The sequence below is a fragment of the Prunus persica genome, chromosome G6 (genome assembly GCF_000346465.2).
Source record: "Prunus persica cultivar Lovell chromosome G6, Prunus_persica_NCBIv2, whole genome shotgun sequence".
Classification (NCBI taxonomy): Eukaryota; Viridiplantae; Streptophyta; class Magnoliopsida; order Rosales; family Rosaceae; genus Prunus; species Prunus persica.
The window spans coordinates 28,719,344-28,739,744 of record NC_034014.1 but is presented as its reverse complement, the minus strand read 5'-3'; the positions used below and the strand labels follow the sequence as shown (position 1 = coordinate 28,739,744).

Here is a 20,401-nt window from a genome sequence, read left to right as displayed (position 1 = left end):
ATTGATAACTCAAAAATAGTTTTATCGACCTATAAACGTAACCCTACCAATCACAGGATTTTCCACTTTGCCCTTACTGACCCGACGCGAACAACTCATCCACTTTAAAGGGTAATCTCGTCATTATGGTTGAAATAGAATTGCAACGGCCCCTTACGCGGAAATGTGTTATTGGATACAATCATCATATGACTGATCAGCGCTGGGCTTGTCTGACAGAGCAGGAGCAGAGATGGCGATAGGCTCAAATTATGGAGCTTTCATGGAGAAATTCGTTCTGCAACCACACTCTTCATCACATGACCTTCCTTTGAGTGGCCTCACTTTTGCTATCAAAGACATGTGAGCCACTCTGTAATCTATACATGTGCTCTCAAGTTTTCCTCAATATATCACTCTTTCATTTGGTTTATGCAGCTTAAATTCTATGTTTTCGTTCTTATTTTCCAATTTCAGATTTTGGGTTCAATCAATCACTGTTCTTGAGTAAACCATTTTTTGTGTTTCTGTGATTGTGTTGTGTGAGTGTTTGTACAAACTATAAATGATTTTTTAGCTATTAGGCCGTATCCATGTGATTTGTGTGCGTTTATGTGTTTTGTAAAACCATATTGATAGGGTACTGAATTGCAATCTTTTCGTGTGTGTGTCTGTGGTAAAGCTAAAACTTTTGGTTTCCTCACTTAAATTTCAACTTGGAAGCAGATTTGATGTGGCTGGATATGTGACTGGATTTGGAAATCCTGATTGGGCAAGGACTCACCCAGCTTCCGAATCAACAGCTCCAGCTGTTTCGGCAATCTTGAGGGGAGGTGCCACATGTAATGGTAAAACTGTCATGGATGAAATGGCATACAGGTTAGCTGAATTACTATTTTGGTTGCAAGAATTGGCCACAAATCAATCTATATAAGTCTATTTTCGTAGTCTTTCATATTTGAACAATGATACCGTGCAATAAAGAGCAGTAGGAAAGAAGGCTCTTAATTTTGTAACTTGACAGAATTTCACATTGTGTTCTTGGCAGTATAAATGGAGAGAACAAGCATTATGGTACACCCATAAATCCATGCGCACCGGATAGGGTGCCTGGAGGATCATCTAGTGGCTCTGCTGTTGTAGTAGGTGGAGACCTTGCAGATTTTTCCTTAGGTAAGTTATTCCTTGTTGTACGATCTTTTGTGTTTCTTGCCTCTTTCTGTTGAAGCACAAGAAACTCACTTTTTCAGGAACCGACACTGGAGGAAGTGTTAGAGTTCCTGCCTCGTATTGTGGAATTTTTGGATTTCGGCCATCTCATGGTGTCATTTCTACTTCTGGAGTTATTCCTATGGCACAAAGTTTTGATACTGTGGGTAAGAAATCAAGTGTTTTTTATATGGCAGACTGGCTTGGAAAATGTTCCAGAGATTTTTGGACAAGACAAAAAAACTCTGTTTCAGATTTCCCTCAATTTGATATAATGGGAAAAAATAGTCTTTATTTCTATTTTTTGGAAGCAGATAACTTCTTCCACTTGATGATTCATATGCCATCCATGGATTCTGCGTTTTGATTGATTATTATTTGTGATACTTTTGTAAACTTAAGTTTCAGTATTAGGAAATATGCTATTTTTCAGAAAGCTTTACTCTTGTGAATGATGTATCTCTAGTTGCAACATAAGAGCTTTATAATATGTAGCACTCTTGCAATTGAAAATCATCGCTTTGACACCAACTTTTGATCTAGGATGGTTTGCCAGGAATCCTGCGATTTTGAATAGAGTTGGAAGAGTGTTACTGCAATTGTCTAATATGAGTCCTGTCGGACCTACTCAGTTAATCATTGCAGATGACTGTTTCCAGCTTTCAAGCATTCCAAGCAATCGAGTAAAACAAGTACTTGTTGACTCAGTTGAGAAGTTATTTGGGGGTAAGTGAATTGACCTTATTGATCTGTTATAGGTCCAGCTATAAGCATTTTTAATTCATACATTATTGAGTCCAAATTATTTTTTCCCAGCATTTTAAGTCACAAATATACCATCTAAATTGGAGCAGATATGTTATCACCTGAAAATCATCATCCTCTAACTTGGTTATATTAGGTCTCTTGCTGAGATAAAATAAAGACGTCATCATATATGGAAAGAAGAAGCTCACTTATTCTATCTACTAATGCAGGTCATGTTATAAAGCATGCTAACCTTGGGGACGTTGTCAAGGACAAAGTTCCAAGCTTGAACTGTTTCTTGGATAAAGGAAATGCAGGTCAAGAGTATAATATTCCATCCTTAGCAGCCCTATCAAGTGCCATGCGTCTACTTCAAAGGTGCTGACTTGGTGGACTTGAATATAAAAGTGTGATTTCTCGATGTTGATTAATGAAATTCAATTTATCTTTGGTGTTGAGTTCTAAATATATCATTGGGAGCATAGGTATGAGTTCAAGAACAACCATGGTGAATGGGTCAGTACAGTCAGACCTGATTTAGGTCCTGGGATAGCAGAACGTGTATGGGAAGCTGTTCGAACAACAGATGAAAATGTCGATGTATGTCACTCTGTGAAGACTGAATTACGTGTTGCTCTTACTGACCTTCTTGGGGTATTCTCTCTCTCTCTCTCTCTCTCTCTCTCTCTCTCTCTCTCTCTCTCTCTCTCTCTCTCTCTCGTGCAAATCTTCTTTTTGGGATGTGATATCCCACACTTAAAATCAAATGAGTTCAAATCCTTATTATTCTTGACAAAGTTTCTTGTGGAGGTGTCAAGGATGCCTGTATGCATTAAGGAACATAGTATACAATGTTGTTTTTACATGTCCTGCCTATGCACATGGACATTATTTGGTCGGATTCTCTTGAATGTTCAGAACAGTAGCTCTATTCCATTTTCCTGATTTCCATTTGACTCACTTTTCTTCTCTGAAAAACGATTTTGGGAGAAACATGTTTTGTAGAATGATGTGAGCACAAGACTATTTGTACCATTGGTGTGAAGCTTTGATTAATCTTACTTGAATGAATCTGGCTCATCCAGTTCCTTTATATGCCATCTCAAACATAAAGGGAGCCTTTTTCAATCATTTTGAAGAACTGATTCATTCTTACTCAAAATACCTAACATTGTTCCCCTGCAAAAACAACCTTACACGAGGATTTTCCCTCAGGCCAAAAGAAACAGAATGAGAACTTTCCCATGTCATTTCAATGGTCTTGTTCTCTCAAGAACCAAATGAAGAATATTGTTCGTATTTCCTCATAATTTTCAGATTGGTTAGAGTAGAGAGACTGAAAGATTGTTATTTGTTGCTACTCGGTGTTAGTTTTGAGATAATTTGGTGACAGAGATAACCTTGCATCTTACTTTCCTTTATAACCCATTGGCTTCATTTTCTTTTAGGATTTTGGTGTCCTCGCAATTCCTACAGTTCCAGGGGCTCCACCAAAACTGCAAACAGATCCTACTACACTGGAAACTTTCCGTGCCAGGGCTTTTAGCTTGCTATCCATTGCCGGAGTATCTGGGTTCTGCCAGGTTTTTTAGCCCTCCCTGGATCTCTCTCTCTCTATCCCCCTCCTTCCATGAGTGCATATTCGGGCATGAGGCCAAATGTGACACATTACAATATTTTCCTTCCTCAATTACGCCAAATATCTTGTGAAAATATGTCATCTCTTTCTACATATTTGCAGGTTAGCATACCACTAGGCCTGCATGATGACCTACCTGTTTCAGTTTCCTTGTTGGCAAAACACGGCTCGGATGGGCTCCTGCTCAATCTTGTTGAGACTCTTTATGACACTCTCAAAGAACAGGTTGGAAACTTGGGGTTGCTGACAAGATTATGAGTTGCAAATTCTGATCTCTTCCTAACATATGAGTGTAAGTTCTGATGTCTAAAATAGACAGGAATTTCCCTGCTTTCATCCTTGTGTATGGTTCATGAACAAGTAGTTATACTAGAAAACTCATCTGAGACTGACCAATTGGCCCAGTTTCAAGCCGTTAAAGCTTTTATAACAGCTTTTATGGTCACATTTCCAGATACTAATAATATATTGTGAGAGCAGCCTAAAGTAGGTAAAGAAATAGGGCCCGGGCCCTTGTGGTTCTTCTGCACAATAGGCCATTAAAAATCGAGCTATGAAGAACCTACTTTGGTTGCTCTTGCTGCCATTAAATTTAAACTAGTAGAAGTGAAGTAAGTAGTGGCAAATGCCCGGTCAAGGAAGAAGGTGGGGGTAGAGGTAGGTGGTAGGTAAGGTAAACAAGAGTGGGCGCTCTCTTCAGCCTCTGTCAACTGTGTTTGCTGCGTTCAACAAATGACAACTTGTATTTTATGGGCTTCTGACTGCATTAATCTTTTCATTTTTTGGTCAATAAAAGCCCCTACGACACTATGAATGGTTTATGAGTGGTTCTGTGTCCCAAAACCTAAGCGCCACTTACACTCGTGCATAGCACGGTCCACTCTCGTAACATCTGGAATTATAGATGGAATTTGTATACCATACAATTTTATTTACTTTCCTTTCTTTCGTTAATCAGTGCTTGCAGAAAAATTTGCATCTCACGGGAATAATACTATTTTGATGTTCCTATTTGATTACGTGAATAAAGATTTCACATGATGAAACTGGATGGTTGTGACATGCAAGTTCTTTGAAATTAGCTCGACTCTAAGAAAATAAACAATTAGTCTGAATTTTGTATCTTGTTTGTACCAACTGATTCGATCAAATCTGGTTCAAATTAATCTGTTTTTGAAAAAAGTTAAGATTAAGTAAGACCTCAAAATTCACAAGCCGATATAATTTGATCATTACGAAATCGATTAGGGAGCCAATCAAATTCAGTTGGATTCTAGCTTCAAATTTGCACTTGAATTGAATTCAATCTATATCAAATTGAATGCAAATTTGCCAAAAACCCATGTATACAAAGGTGAAATTTACTTATGTAACAAAACAAAGAAGTATTGGTTTTGTATTGGTTTTTTTTTTTCCCCCATAATTAAGAAAAAATATATACGGCAGTGTACGAGACTGACTTGGCAGAAAAAAAAAAAAAAATTACTGTCGCCGTATTGCCCTTTCTTCACCAACCCAGTGACCTGGTCCCCGCGGATCGTTGATACACGCGCCACCACCTGCATGGCAGAAAGAAGAAGCCAAACAAACGAAACGGAAGGATCCCTTTTTATAATAAGGACAACAGCGTTGAGTTGAGTAGCAGCAGCAGCAGCCTAAATGCGACCTTTCCAACGAGTGTGGATCAAATAAATTCATATTCCAACATTTAACTGATTTAATTCAACACACTCTCACATTCATAGTCAGTGAGATTGTTTGTTTGTTTGTAAGTAATTAGCACCAAAAGAACCACAGAGAAATTCAATCAAGAACCAGATTGGTTGTGGAATTCAACTGAATTTTTAAGAGAATAATGGAAGTGAAAGCTAGAGCTCCTGGGAAAATCATCCTCTCGGGTGAACATGCTGTTGTTCATGGATCTACAGCCATTGCTTCCTCCATTGACCTCTACACCTATGTCTCTCTTCGCTTTCCCACTCCTTCTGGTACGCTCTATCTCTCTCTTGCTATTTTGGGTTTCTTCTTCTTCTTCTTCGTCTTTTTTCTTCCATCTATCGATTTATTTATTTGGTTTGTTCTGGTTTTGGTGCCTTTGGGATTGGTTTTGATTTGGGTTATGGTTGCGATGTCATTCGGATACAATTTTGAGTTCTGTTAACCGTGTTTCTCCTTGTATCATTATTGTATTTTCTCTATTTGGGTTCATGGGTTTTTCTTAAGCTTTGTGATTTTACCTATGCAAAAGTTTGTGTCTTTTTGTGAGCTTAACATTTGCCTATTGGGTTGCTTGAAATCATATGATTAAAAGAAACCCTTTTGATATGATGTATAAATCTATTTCGTGGATTACTCTGCTAGCCTAGTTGCAGGGTTTAAGTGATATTAGAAATCTGATTGATTGCTTTCAGGGATGTGTTTTCAAGAACGATAAATTTTTGATCTGGAAACTAATGGGATTCATATGCTCAAGTGATATTGAATGAATTTCTCACTGCTGTTTCCTGCTTTTTTCATAGACAATGATGATGCATTAAGACTCCAGCTCAAGGATGTTGGATTAGAGTTTTCATGGCCAATTGGTAGAATTAAAGAAGCACTATCAGAAAAAGATATTCCCAACTCATCAGTGCCAACCTCATGTTCAATAGAGTCACTTAGATCACTTGCTGCTTTAGTTGATGAACTAAAGATTCCAGAAGCAAAAATTGGACTTGGTGCTGGAGTGTTGGCTTTTCTTTGGCTGTATTCATCTATCCAAGGGTGTGTCCATTTTTTGTTTAAAGGCTTATATCTGATCCATCTTGGATGTTTATTTTTATTTTCTTAATTTCTAATTTCTTCTCTGTATGGATCAGATATAAGCCTGCGACTGTTGTTATTACTTCAGAACTTCCTTTGGGTTCAGGCCTGGGTTCATCTGCAGCATTTTGTGTTGCATTGTCAGCTGCTCTTCTTTCTTTCTCAGACTCTGTAAATCTGGATTTGAGCCACCAAGGGTGGTTAACTTTTGGGGAAATTGAACTTGAATTGCTGAACAAATGGGCTTTTGAAGGTGAAAAGATTATCCATGGAAAGCCATCTGGAATTGACAATACAGTTAGTACATATGGTATGTTAGTTTTTGACTTGTGCCAGATAATTATATCTTCTTGCATCAATATCTCATTTCTTCTTCTTTTGCTAATCTTCTTTCCTGGAATCTTTGAATTATAAAATGCTGGAATTACTTAGATATTTAGTTTCTCTGGATTAAATATGAAGAGTATGTCATGATGTCCAAAAGCTAATGGTAAAAGGGAAGTTTGTCAATGCTGTCCAAGCCACCATTTTTCATTCATGAAGGAACTACTTTACTAGTGCTTGCTAGTACCTTGACGATAATCCAACTAGATCCACTTTGTGTCCTGAAGTTCTTAATAGGATCTCTTTTGGGTTCACCCAGAACTGTGTAATTTTGAATTTCTGCATTTCGAGCTGCTTGTCAGCAGCCTCCTTTCAAATAGGTAATCAGATATTTAGAGATACTTTAGCAATTAACCTTAACCACTTAAACCAGTTGATCCTAAATCCTCATCTTAAGTATGCTTAGTTATTCTATATATAGGCTGCAAAAGACTATACTATTTTGCATAATGTTTAAGAAAACTTCAATTTGAAGATTGAGTGGGATTTTATAGGGGTCATGGATTCTCATTTTGGGTTCATCATGATTAATCTAGAAACTTCTGAATAACCTATAATTATAGTGATTCAGGTTGACATGTTTGTTAGAGTTCAAATGTTAACCATGGAGTATTTAGTTTCCTTATCTGTTCAAGGGAAGGGATTAACTGCATTTGATTTTCTAACACAAAATTCTTATGCAACAGGCAATATGATCAAGTTCAAATCAGGTAGCCTAACTCGCATCAAAACAAATATGACACTGAAAATGCTTATTACCAACACAAAAGTTGGGAGGAACACAAAGGCCTTAGTTGCTGGTGTTTCAGAGAGGACCTTAAGGCATCCAGAAGCTATGGCTTCTGTGTTCAATGCAGTTGATTCTATCAGCACAGAATTGGCTACGATCATCCAATCACCCGCTCCTGATGATCTCTCCTTAACTGAAAAGGAATCAAAAATAGAAGAGTTGATGGAAATGAACCAAGGTTTGCTCCAATGTATGGGGGTCAGCCATGCTTCAATTGAAACCGTTCTTCGGACAACGCTCAAATACAAGTTAGCTTCGAAATTGACAGGAGCTGGGGGTGGAGGTTGTGTTCTCACGCTATTACCAACCTGTATCCTTTTTGTGATTCCTTTTATTTTTAGTTTCTTATCTTTACAGTTCATGATGAATGTCTTGATATGGTTTAATGAGCTTGAACTTTTCAAAACTTTGCCAAAATTAAACTATCTTGCCTAAAAAGTCTTTGATTATATGAAGCTAGATAGACTAGGCTTGCCTAAACAATTTTCTTATTTTCTCATGTCTTGAACATTGTTTCTCTTAACCACATGAATCAGTGTTATCAGGAACTGTTGTTGATAAAGTAACTTCTGAACTGGAGTCTTGTGGGTTCCATTGTTTGACGGCTGCCATTGGTGGAAATGGTGTTGAAATTTGCTTTGGCGATTCATCCTAACCTTTACGCTGAATCTCAAGTGGTGAGAGTAAGATCTAGCTCCATTTCTGACTGGTAGGACAGAAGCACTGTTTGTTCTGTAAATTATCTTCTTGTGTTCTGCATTCAAATCTGATCGACTTTCGTCTTCAAGCTTATTTGACGGGAACTCTCAGCTTTTTTGTTCCAAATTAATAATTCGGTGCAAGTCAATCAATGTAACTTTTGTCATTCGTGATATTGGAAATAAATGCTTTATCTTTTGGGGAAGTGATGCAATGCCTATTGTTACATTGAACTTTGCAAATTCTGCATATTTCTTGTGGCACAAACAAGATCGTTGCATTGCATATATATGCAATTCCTTGAGGCAGGACTTGAATTGTTTGTTAATGTTATGCTCTCCAGAGCTTAGAATTGTCTTTACATCTCAAACTGACACCCAGCAACATAACCAAAACTCTTTTCATATTTTATTAGCAGAAAGCACATGTACTCATTTCATGATCATTCTCTACATATGCAACTCTTACCCTTACAAGGAAAAAGAAACTAGCTAATGCATTATGACTCAAAAGACCCAAAACCACCAGCCGAAAGACTCCCCCACAAACGTCATCAAGCATTCACTACAGCCCCACCTGCAAAATCACAAAATAGCCATTAAAATACAAACAAGGGTGGTGCTCATCAGACCAAATGCATTATCACAGACAGATCATTACCATTGGGATGGAGAACTTGGCCAGTGTAATAAGAAGAGAAAGCATTGTCAGCAAGGAAGATGTAAGCCGGCGCAACCTCATACGGCTGTCCAGCTCGCTGCATTGGCACTTCGGAGCCAAAGTGTGTAATCTCCTCCTCATCGAAAGATGCCGGAATCAACGGTGTCCAGATGGGTCTCGGAGCTACACCGTTGACACGAATGCCTTTGCTTACCAGCTGAAGAGAAAGTGCTCTAATGAATGCCACAATGACTCCCTTGGTGGAAGTATACTCAAGCAGCTGGGCGTGTCACTTGTAGGCGTTCACTGATTGTGCAAATTATGGAGCTGCCTTCTTTCATGTGCTTCAAAGCATGCCTAACACATTCACAGTAAAAATATTAAGACCATGTTTGGTGTAACATTCTGGTTTTCTATTTGTATTTACCTGGTCATGTAGAAATGAGAAAATATGTTGGTTCTGAAAACCCTCTCCAAACGGGGCTCATCAATCTCTTCCACGGAGCCCGCCTTGTACTGCTCGGCCGCATTGTTGATGAGGATATCGATGCGGCCATAGGCTTTTGCCACCTCCTCAACAACCTTCTTGCAGTTTTCATCATAACACAGATCGGCTGCAAGGGCCTTGGGGTCCTTGGCATCAGAAGTCTTCACCTTTTTTATCATTTGGAGTGTGTCATTTGCGTCCTTGTCCTCTTGCTCCTTCACATATAGGAAGGCCACAGTTGCACCCTCTTGAGCAAACAGATAGCACACAGCTCGACCAATCCCAGAGTCCCCTCCTGTAATTAGCGCCTGTTGAATTCTCTAGAGATACAGGAATAGTCGCTTGTGTTATTCTTCTCCCAAAAGGAGGATTAAATAGTGAACAGCCAATTACAAGTATGGAAAGGAAATAAAGGCTAAAAAGTCAACTCCTATGAAGAAGCCTCTAACTATGCTAATCTGCTATTATGCACAATTAAGTATATACAAGTCAACACTCCCCCTCAAGCTGGAGAATAGATATCTTGAATTCCCAGCTTGGCTAAAGAAGACTCAAACACCTTGCTAGAAACTCCCTTAGTAAGAATATCAGCAAGTTGATCATTGGTTTTCACGTAAGGAGTGCAAATCAATCCTTGTGATAATTTCTCTTTGATGAAGTGTCTGTCAATCTCAATATGTTTGGTTCTATCATGTTGTACAGGGTTGTGAGCAATACTAATGGCTGCTTTATTGTCACAAAATAATCTCATAGGACCCTGAATAGTAATCCTCAAATCTCGAAATAAAATTTTCAACCATAATAATTCGCACACACCGTGGGCCATAGCCCTAAACTCAGCCTCAGCACTAGATCTAGCAACAACTGTTTGCTTTTTACTACACCAAGTAACTAGATTGCCACCCACAAACGTGCAATATCCTGTGGTTGATCTCCGATCTGAAATTGAACCGGCCCAATCTGCATCTGTGTAAGCCTCTATAGCAAAGTTATTATGCTTTGAAAATAAAAGGCCTTTACCAGGTGATGATTTCAAGTATCTAAGTATCCTTTCAACTGCTTGCATGTGGACCTCACGTGGCTCGTGCATGAATTGACTGACGACACTCACTGCATAAGCTATATCTGGTCTTGTATGAGCCAAATATATCAACTTCCCTACCAATCTTTGATATCTTCCCCTATCAACAGCTGTATCATCAGTTTGCTTTCCCAATCTATGATTTTGTTCAATTGGAGTGTCCGCAGGCTTGCATGCTAACATTCCAGTTTCAGTCAGAAGATCAAGTACATATTTTCTTTGTGAGACAAAAATTCCTTCTTTTGAATGTGCCACTTCAATGCCTAAAAAATATCGTAGTGTCCCCAAGTCTTTGATATCAAATTCCTTGGCCAAATGTATATTCAGCTTACTGATCTCCTTTATATCGTCCCCTGTCATAATGATATCATTTACATAAACAATAACAATAGTAATCCTACCATCTCGAGAATGTCGTAGGAACAATGTATGATCTGCTTGACTAGGACGATATCCATACTTTTGCATAGCTTGAGAGAATCTACCAAACCATGCCCTAGGAGACTGTTTCAGGCCATACAATGATTTTCTCAGTCTGCATACTTTTCCTTGAGAGGTCTCATCTATACCTGGAGGCATGTCCATGTATACTTCCTCCTCTAAGTCTCCATGGAGAAAAGCATTCTTCACATCAAATTGTTGAAGAGTCCACCCCAAGTTAGCTGCTAAAGATAAGAGGACCCGAATTGTGTTCATCTTTGCAACTGGAGCAAATGTGTCTTGGTAATCTATCCCATAAGTCTAAGTATACCCTTTTGCCACCAACCTTGCCTTGTATCTGTCAACAGAGCCATCTGCCTTATGTTTTATTGTGAACACCCATTTGCAACCAACAACTTTCTTCCCCCTTGGCAACTCCACCAACTCCCAAGTAGAGTTCTTTCGTAGAGCTCTCAATTCCTCATCCATAGCCTCCTTCCACCTTGGATTGTCTAGTGCATCCTGCAATTTTTGAGGAATAGATACAGAAGACAACTGATAGGCAAATGATTTAAAATATGGGGAGAGACGATGAGAAGACATGAAATTTGAAATAGGATATTTGTACTTTGATGGACAAGAACGAAGTGGTCTCCTTAAGGCAATAGGTAATTCATTATCAATTGAAGGAACAGAATTTATAGGGTTATTTTCAAGTAAAGAACAAGAAGGTTCAACAAACTCTACCTCTGAATTACTTATCACTGGGGCAGCAGATTGGTCATTTCTCTGAAAGGGCACCTTATCTCTTTTTGTATACACCAAATCATATGGTGACATACGATGACCAACAGGTGGGAGAGTCAAGGAATTGTCTTCTCTTCCATTATCATTCTTTTCACTTTCATTTTTTTCAATTTTTTCCAACTCAAACATTGGCACACCATAAGACTTATCTTCACTACTTATATTCTCCCCCTGAAGAGAAGTCTCAGAACTAAGAAGAGAGAAATATGCATGGTCCTCATGAAAAGTAACATCCCTAGTAACAAAGAATTTTTTGGACGGAGGATGATAACATTTGTACCCTTTCTGAGTGGCAGAGTAGCCAAGAAAAATACATTTGAGGGAATGAGGGTCAAGCTTACCACTATGATGAAGATGCACAAAACTAATGCAACCAAACACTCGAGGAGGAAGATGATTAACAGTAGAAGGAGAACATGCAGCAGTGAACACCTGAATGGGAGTTTGAAATTTGAGAAACCTGCGAAGGCATCCTATTGATCAAATAAGCAGCAGTAAGGACAGCCTCCCCCCAATAAGACTTTGGTACAGACATGGAAAGAAGCAGGGAACGAGCAACTTCTAGAAGATGGCGATTTTTCCGTTCAGCTACTCCATTCTGCTGAGGGGTATAGCTGCAAGATCTTTGATGAATAATGCCATGATTCGAAAAATAGGATTTGAGACCAGAATTGATGTGCTCACCCCCATTATCTGAGCGGAAGACTTTAATCTTAGAATTGTACTGTGTATGGATCATTTGGTGAAAGGACTGAAAAATAGAGAAAATCTCACTTTTGTCAGTCATCAAATAAACCCAAGTAAGTCGGGAATAATCGTCAATGAATGTGACAAACCATTTGGAATTGGATAAATTTGACACACGAGAAGGACCCCAAACATCACTATGGACAAGAGCAAAAGGTGCAGAACTTTTATTAATACTTAATGGGTAAGAAACACGGTGGTGCTTAGCAAGTTCGCATATTTCACACTTAAATTGAGAAAGATCAACCGAAGACAATAAAGAAGGAAACAATTTTTGTAAATAGATAAATGATGGGTGTCCCAATCGTTTGTGCCATAACCAAATGTCCCTGGATGAGTCAGTAGCGGACTGAAGCGCATGAATTGTGGGAGAACTAGTATAGCCAGCTGGGTCATCCAAGAGATAGAGGCCCCCTTTCTCACTACCACGACCAATCGTTGCCCCGGTCCGTTGATCCTGAATTACACAATGAGTGTCATAAAAGGTGACAAAGCAATTTAGAGATTTAGTAAGCTGACTTATTGACAATAAATGGTTAGACAATCCAGGAACATGGAGAACATTTGAGAGGGACAAAGAATTCGAAAGGAAAACAGAGCCTTCACCAACCACAGGAGTGGGTGAACCATCGGCAGTGGTAACACAAGTCTTACTAGGGGATGAATAACGAGAGAAGAAATCAAGTTTAGAAGTCATGTGATCAGTTGCCCCTGTATCTATAATCCAAGAGTCTGAGAAAGACTTACCAGATGCACTAAGACAACAACCAAAGTTACCTGATGAGATGGCTAAGGAACCGGAAGCCCCTTTAGATCCTTTATCAGAGAGCAAGCGAGCACACTCTTGAACGATTTGTTCCATTTGAGCAGAAGAGAGCTGAGAGGTAGGTTGGTCATTCTGATCACTAGAAGATGTGTGATAGGCTCTGGAGCTGGAACGGCCCCCTTTGCCACCTCCTCCCTTGCTGCCTTCAGCTTTTTCACCCTTCTTGCCAGGCCACCAAGGTGGATAACCATTGAGCTTGAAACATTGCTCTCTCACATGCTTAGTCTGATGACAATAATCACATTTCAAAGCATCCTTATCATCAGATTTCGAACTCTTAGCAACATTACTAGATGAGACAGCAGCTGAAGAACTAGATTGATGTACTGGTGGTGCCCAAGCCGAATGGTTTGCTGTAGAAATCAAGGCAGACCCTTCTAAAGAGGGTGGCATAACCATAGCAGATCGGCGGAGAGCTTGGGCACGCACGTATGCATAGGCTTCACGCAAAGAGGGAAAAGGATCCTTTCCAAGCACCTGTGTTCTCACTTGATCCAAATCCGGATTAAGACCAGCCAAGAACTCAAAAGTATGTTCCTTCTCGATCCGTTTTTTTAACGCAGCAGTATCATTAGAGCACTTCATGTCGCACGGCTGATAATAATCAAGTTCCTGCCATAAAGCTTGGAGTGAATTAAAGTATGTCTCCAACGTCTTACCTTGCTGAGTAGTGGCTTGGATCCGACGTTTCAATTCATAAATCTGGGCATCACAACCTCCCTCAGAATAGGTTTGAGAAACCGCATCCCATATCGCATGAGCGGAGTCGAGACGCATATAGCCAAGACTAATATCCGGGGTCATAGCCTGGAGAAGCCATGATCTAAGCATAGCATCTTCTTCAACCCAAGTTATGAACTTTGGGTCAGTATTATCTGGTTGCTTCTTCTCTCCAGTCAAATATCCAATCCGACCTTTACCAGTAATATATAATCTCACAAAATGAGACCAAGCCAGATAATTGGTGCCATCAAGCTTAGTTGGCAACAACTGGACATTCATCAAATCATGATGATGATTGGAATTGGCTGAAAGAGATACAAGAGGCCGAGAATTAGAAGAATCTGTTATATCTCCCATTAGATCAGGAAATCCAGAAAATAGGAGTCGGTAGTGTCTGTAGCAGTGGGCAGGTTTTGGGTATTTAGGGCTTTAGGTCTGGGTATTACGGATTTCTGGCTAATTTGGAGTAACCTGTAAAAAAGGTTTTTTAAAATTCCTCCCTAGAGAGCTCTGATACCATGTTGAATTCTCTAGAGATACAGGAATAGTCGCTTATGTTATTCTTCTCCCAAAAGGAGGATTAAATAGTGAACAGCCAATTACAAGTATGGAAAGGAAATAAAGGCTAAAAATTCAACTCCTATGAAGAAGCCTCTAACTATGCTAATCTGCTATTATGCACAATTAAGTATATACAAGTCAACAGCGCCACCTTCCCCTGCAAAACAAAATTATTAGCTACTAATTAATATTAAGCTCTTAACTAAGCTGAATTATATGTGATTATACTTGGAGCTTATTGGAGGGCTTGTAATCTGGGTTTGTGAACTGAGGATTGGGGTCCATGACATGTTCTTTCCCAGGCTGAGTTCCTGGTTTCTGAGGAGGGAATTGCTGCTTGCCACCAGAAGCCATTGTTCTTCCAAAAACTCTTAAAATGGGACTTTAGAAGTTGCCGGAGAGTGTGGTTTAATATTCCAGTGATTTCCGAGGTGGGTTTTGGGAAAGAAGGAAGAAAAAGCTGACGATCTGCTTGCTAAGGCTCTTGATAATGAGGAAACTAAAAGGGAAAGCATGCAAGTGGTTCACAAGATTTGGACAATGGGATTATATAGGGACATTGAATTTGACACGTGCAGGGAACCAGTGTCTACGTGTCCTGACAGTCGCATGCTGCGTGTGATAGAATTCATAGATTTTGGATGTGTTTGGGAGAGAAATGAGAGAACGTTGCTCTCTATGAAAGAACAGAAAAATTGAAGGAATGAAGTCAGCTATTTTTCATTACATGCCAAAAAGAGATATATCCGTTGAGGAGAGAGAAGAGAGATTCTTCTCTAACTGCCTCAATACAAAACTCAATCCTAGCCATTGAACTATCATCCTATAAGATGATTACACTTGTCTCAATCTAACACCTCACTTAAAGAGCCACTTGGACTCTAATCCAAGGGTCCTTATTACAAGCAGCAGAAAAACTAAAGTTTTTTTTTTTAAAAAAAAACTAAACAATAGAAACATTTAAATGAAATGGAATTAGGCGGCAAAGGGGATTTTTGGCTCAGCTCAAAGGGTTACACATCAACACTCCCTTCTAACCCTTTGACTGATTTAACTCCAAGCAAATCTCTGAGGTATACAAAACGTTCCTTGGATAAAGCCTTGGTTAGGATGTCTGCAATTTGATCTTCAGATTTGCAGTAGATTAGCTCAATTTCCTTTGCTTGGATAGCTTCTCGGATGAAATGAAATTTCCTGCTTATGTGCCTGGATTTCTGATGAAAGACAGGATTCTTTGCCATTGCTATGGCAGATTTGTTGTCACACAGAATTGGTGTGCCTTCCACTTGCTCCTCTCCAAAATCTTCAAGTATAAACCTTAGCCATTTAGCTTGTGATGTTGCTTCAGCAGCACTCACATATTCTGCTTCAGCAGTAGACAAAGCTACAGTATTTTGTTTGATTGAGGCCCAAGAAAACATGCCAGATCCTAGAGTAAACACATATCCTGAGGTACTTCTTCTGTCATCCTCACTGCCTGCCCAGTCACTGTCACAGTAGCCTATTAAGGTAGCTGCCTTGCCCTTTTTAAACTCAACTCCATAATCCAGCGTGCCTTGAACATATCTCAACACCCTTTTGGCTGTTCCCATGTGCTTTCTAGTAGGATTATGCATAAATCTAGCAAGCAGACTTGAGGCAAACATGATGTCTGGTCTTGTAGCTGTCAGATACAGCAGACTGCCTACAATCTGCCTATATTCACTCTCATCTGCCATTTCACTTCCATCTTCTTTGCACAGCCTTTCATTTGCAACCAAGGGGGTTGCCACTGATTTACAGCCTTTTAAACCAAATTTCTCAACCACTTTCATTGCATACTTTTTCTGATGGAGAAATATGTATTTCTCAGTCTGCACAACTCCCATGCCAAGAAAATGATAGAGTAGCCCGAGATCAGTCATCTCATAATGCCTCATCATGTCATTTTTGAACTCTTCAAGCATTTTTACACAACTTCCAGTATAAACAATATCATCCACATAGAGAGAAACAATGAGAATACCTGAGCCTTCATCAGTTTTAATGTAAAGTGTAGCTTCACTTGGACTTTTCTTAAATCCTGCCTTGTTGAAGTAGGAATCTATCTCATCATACCATGCCCTTGGGGATTGTTTTAATCCATACAAGGCCTTGTTCAGCTTATACACTTTGATTTCTTCATTCTTTTTCTCAAAACCCTGTGGCTGCTCCACATATACTTCTTCTTTTAGAACTCCATTCAGAAATGCAGACTTGACATCCAGTTGGTATAAATGCCATTCCTTCTGTGCAGCCAGAGCTATCAAAGTCCTAATGGTATCTAGCCTTGCCACTGGGGCAAACGTCTCATTGTAATCGATTCCAGGTTTTTGTGAGTAGCCTTTAGCTACTAACCGAGCCTTATTCTTCTGCACAGTGCCATCTAAATTAAGCTTGGTCTTATAGATCCATTTGACATCAATAACAGGTTTGTTAAAAGGCCTTTCCACAAGCTGCCAAGTGTTATTCTTCTCAATCATTTCTAACTCAGCTTCCATTGCCCTTCTCCATGACTCATCTAAATCAGCTTCTTCAAAATTCTCAGGCTCCATAATGCACATATTACACTGAGCCATAATGTCATTAATGCTCTTCCATTTCTTTGGTGTATGATCAATAGCTTGAGAACTTCCTTCAATGCTCTCATCCTGCAGGGTAGGATCTCCATCTGCTTGTGTTTGTGTCTCCAAGCTTTGACTTGGTTCTTCTGGAGCTATGACTTCTTCATGTATTTGCAGTGGTGCATTCAAGTCTGGATTTAGAGCATAGTCTTGATTTCCAGTAGGCACAAGCACAGTGATTTCTCCTTCTCTAGCATTCTCCCATTTCCATAAGCTTTCTTCATCAAATTTCACATCCCTTGACAGAATAATCTTCCTATTTCTTGGATCAAAGAGTCTATATCCCTTTTCACAAAGACCATAGCCTACAAAACTACACTTGTGACTGTTTTCTTCAAGCTTATGCCTTAATGCAGAGGGAATAAGCACATGACAAGGAGATCCAAATATTTTCAGATGTGCAACTCCTGGTTTTCTGCCAGTGAAGGCCTCAAATGGTGTTACCTTATTGAGAGCCTTGGTAGGGCATCTATTCAACAAATAGACTGCAGTATTGACAGCCTCTGCCCAAAACTCATAAGGGATACCTTTCTCATGTAGCATTGACTTAGCCATTTCAACCACTGTTCTATTCTTCCTCTCAGCTACTCCATTCTGCTGAGGGGAGTAAGCCACTGTTAATTGCCTTTGAATGCCAGATTCTTCACAGAAACTGATAAACTCTCCTGACAAGAATTCTCCACCCCTATCACTTCTCAAACTCTTTATCTTGAACCCACTTTGCAGCTCAGTCATAGCTTTGAATTTCATGAAACACTCCAATGCACTTGATTTGTTTCTAATGAAATACACCCAAGACATCCTAGTGTGATCATCTGTAAATAGGAGAAAATATCTGTTTCCAGAGAGGGATTCTGTTTTCATTGGTCCACAGATGTCTGTGTGAACCAATTCCAAAGGATTAGAAGCTCTCCAAGTTGATTCCAAAGGGAAAGAATCCCTATGCTGCTTTCCTTGCATACATCCATCACACACCACTGACATTTGCTCCAAGTGGGGTAGTCCATGAACCATCCCTTGATTCTCAAGCAGCTTCATACTTCTTTCATTCAAGTGCCCAAGTCTCTTATGCCATGTCTGCAAGCAATGTGTAACACTTGCTTTTAGAACCAACTCACTGGCAGGCATCATTGTCAATGGAAAGCATCTGTTGTTTGTCATTTGCACCTCCACAATCAGATTTTCCATTGACAGATCATCATAAATTTTCACCATATTCTCTCCAAACACAAGATGGTAGCCATGTGCCATCATTTGCCCAACACTGAGCAAATTTTCTTCAAGACCAGGTACAAGCATTACCTCATGAATGTGCTTCTTACCAAACTTGGTTTTTATCACCAAAGTTCCTTTTCCAGTAACTGAAACTACTTCTCCAGTCCCCATCTTCACCTTAGAAGTCAAATCCCTTTGAACATTTACTAAGAGTCCCTCATCTCATGTCATGTGATTACTACACCCACTGTCTATGTACCAAGAGTGATTAACCTTTACATCTGTTGCAGCATTACAGACATAGAATAGTGTACCAGTTTCTTCCATCTCATTTGCATAATTCACCCTATGTGCATTCCTATTTCCATTGCAATCTCGGACCATATGTCCAAATTTTCCACATCCATGACATTTAGGCTTGCCTTCATACCAGCACTTGCCATAATGTAACTTGTCACAATGCTTACAAGCTGCTATGTTACCATCATTAGGCTTCCAAAGTTTTTGAAAGCTTTGATTTCCAGGAGCACTTTTCTGAAAACTCTGATTTTCAGAAAGACTCTCATTCTTAGGCTTCTTTTCTTCTACATTCAGACTAGCAAAAGCTCTTTCTGAAGAATTCTCAGTATGCCTATCCAATCTGAGCTCAAAGCTCTTCAAGGAGGCAACCACTTCTTGAACTTCCAGAGTTTCAAGATCCTTTGAGTGCTCTATCACAGAGCATATAGAATCATAGGACTTAGGCAGACTAAACAATAGCTTCTGCACAATTCTCTCCCTAGATAACTCCTCACCATAACTCTTCATTTGATTCAGCATATTAAACAATCTAACCAGATAGACAGATAGGGATTCACTATCCTTCATGCGAGCATATTCAAATTCCCTACGCAACCCTTGCAATTTAACATTTCGTACCTGTTTATCTCCTCTGAATTCCAGTTTCAATATATCCCAAGCTCCCTTCGAGGTCTCCTCATTCACAATCCTTGGAAATAGCTGATCTGAAACTGCACTTTGGATTAATCCAAGTGCACGAGCATCCTTCATCAGAATCTGAGCCACCATGGACTTCTCAGTTTCTGCAGCCTCTTCTTTTTCTTTCTTCATGCCTGAGTCATCTAGCCCATTCTCGACCAGATCCCACAAACCGTGCGATTTCAAAATAGTTTTCATTCGAATACTCCAGAATTCGTAGTTTTCTCCATTAAAAACTGGTGTTCGAAGCTCAGCTGCTCCAGATCCTGCCATATGAGACATCTTGATGCAAGAATTCGCTACTTCGATCTCCAAATCAGCTCAACGATAGCTCAGATCGAGCTCGATTTTCTGTTCACAGATCACGCCCAGCTCAATCAATCGAACCTGGCTCTGAGGCCATGATAGAATTCATAGATTTTGGATGTGTTTGGGAGAGAAATGAGAGAACGTTGCTCTCTATGAAAGAACAGAAAAATTGAAGGAATGAAGTCAGCTATTTTTCATTACATGCCAAAAAGAGATATATCCGGTGAGGAGAGAGAAGAGAGATTCTTCTCTAACTGCCTCAATACAAAACTCAATCCTAGCCATTGAACTATCATCCTATTAGATGATTACACTTGTCTCACTCTAACACCTCACTTAAAGAGCCACTTGGACTCTAATCCAAGGGTCCTTATTACAAGCAGCAGAAAAACTAAAGTTTTTTATTAAAAAAAAAAACTAAACAATAGAAACATTTAAATGAAATGGAATTAGGCGGCAAAGGGGATTTTTGGCTCAGCTCAAAGGGTTACACATCAACAGCGTGCACATCTGTGGAAGCGCACAGCTTTGTTGACATGGCCATGCCTGAAATCAAAAAGGGCTTTCTAGAGTCACTAGGATGATGGGCTAATAATATCCTCTGAAACATTGACATACTGACACCAGAAGATCAAATCAGAGAAGGAGAAATGAGGAGGGCTTGAAGAACAAAACTTGAATTTTTTGTAACAGCTA

General features: G+C 39.5%; 3 protein-coding genes across 3 annotated transcripts; 2 read left to right on the top strand and 1 right to left on the bottom strand.

The window, feature by feature from the left end:
• LOC18772318 (amidase 1) lies at positions 161 to 4,378 on the top strand. The gene is made up of 9 exons (XM_007205163.2): positions 161 to 342; positions 706 to 858; positions 1,028 to 1,152; positions 1,230 to 1,355; positions 1,732 to 1,914; positions 2,166 to 2,313; positions 2,421 to 2,589; positions 3,384 to 3,518; positions 3,677 to 4,378. The coding sequence occupies exons 1-9, from the start codon at positions 233 to 235 to the stop codon at positions 3,830 to 3,832; spliced, it is 1,305 nt and encodes a 434-aa protein (XP_007205225.1). The 5' UTR covers positions 161 to 232; the 3' UTR covers positions 3,833 to 4,378.
• Positions 4,853 to 8,536, top strand: LOC18772613 (mevalonate kinase). Its single transcript, XM_007205267.2, has 5 exons — positions 4,853 to 5,562; positions 6,094 to 6,337; positions 6,433 to 6,686; positions 7,447 to 7,860; positions 8,087 to 8,536. Exons 1-5 carry the CDS (start codon positions 5,430 to 5,432, stop codon positions 8,203 to 8,205), a joined length of 1,164 nt encoding a protein of 387 aa, XP_007205329.1. The 5' UTR covers positions 4,853 to 5,429; the 3' UTR covers positions 8,206 to 8,536.
• On the bottom strand, positions 8,624 to 14,915 carry LOC109949944 (glucose and ribitol dehydrogenase-like). The gene is given in 6 exon segments (XM_020567002.1): positions 8,624 to 8,825; positions 8,910 to 9,220; positions 9,222 to 9,266; positions 9,337 to 9,704; positions 14,710 to 14,718; positions 14,790 to 14,915. Coding segments are annotated over 6 exon segments (882 nt in total). The 3' UTR covers positions 8,624 to 8,802.

Coding starts and splice junctions, on each gene's coding strand:
- LOC18772613 (XM_007205267.2), top strand. CDS start 5,430: ATGGAAGTGAAAGCTAGAGCTCCTGGGAAAATCATCCTCTCGGGTGAA. Junction 5,563..6,093: donor TCGCTTTCCCACTCCTTCTG/GTACGCTCTATC, acceptor CTTTTTTCATAG/ACAATGATGATGCATTAAGA. Junction 6,338..6,432: donor CTGTATTCATCTATCCAAGG/GTGTGTCCATTT, acceptor TGTATGGATCAG/ATATAAGCCTGCGACTGTTG.
- LOC18772318 (XM_007205163.2), top strand. CDS start 233: ATGGCGATAGGCTCAAATTATGGAGCTTTCATGGAGAAATTCGTTCTG. Junction 343..705: donor ACTTTTGCTATCAAAGACAT/GTGAGCCACTCT, acceptor ACTTGGAAGCAG/ATTTGATGTGGCTGGATATG. Junction 1,153..1,229: donor CCTTGCAGATTTTTCCTTAG/GTAAGTTATTCC, acceptor TCACTTTTTCAG/GAACCGACACTGGAGGAAGT.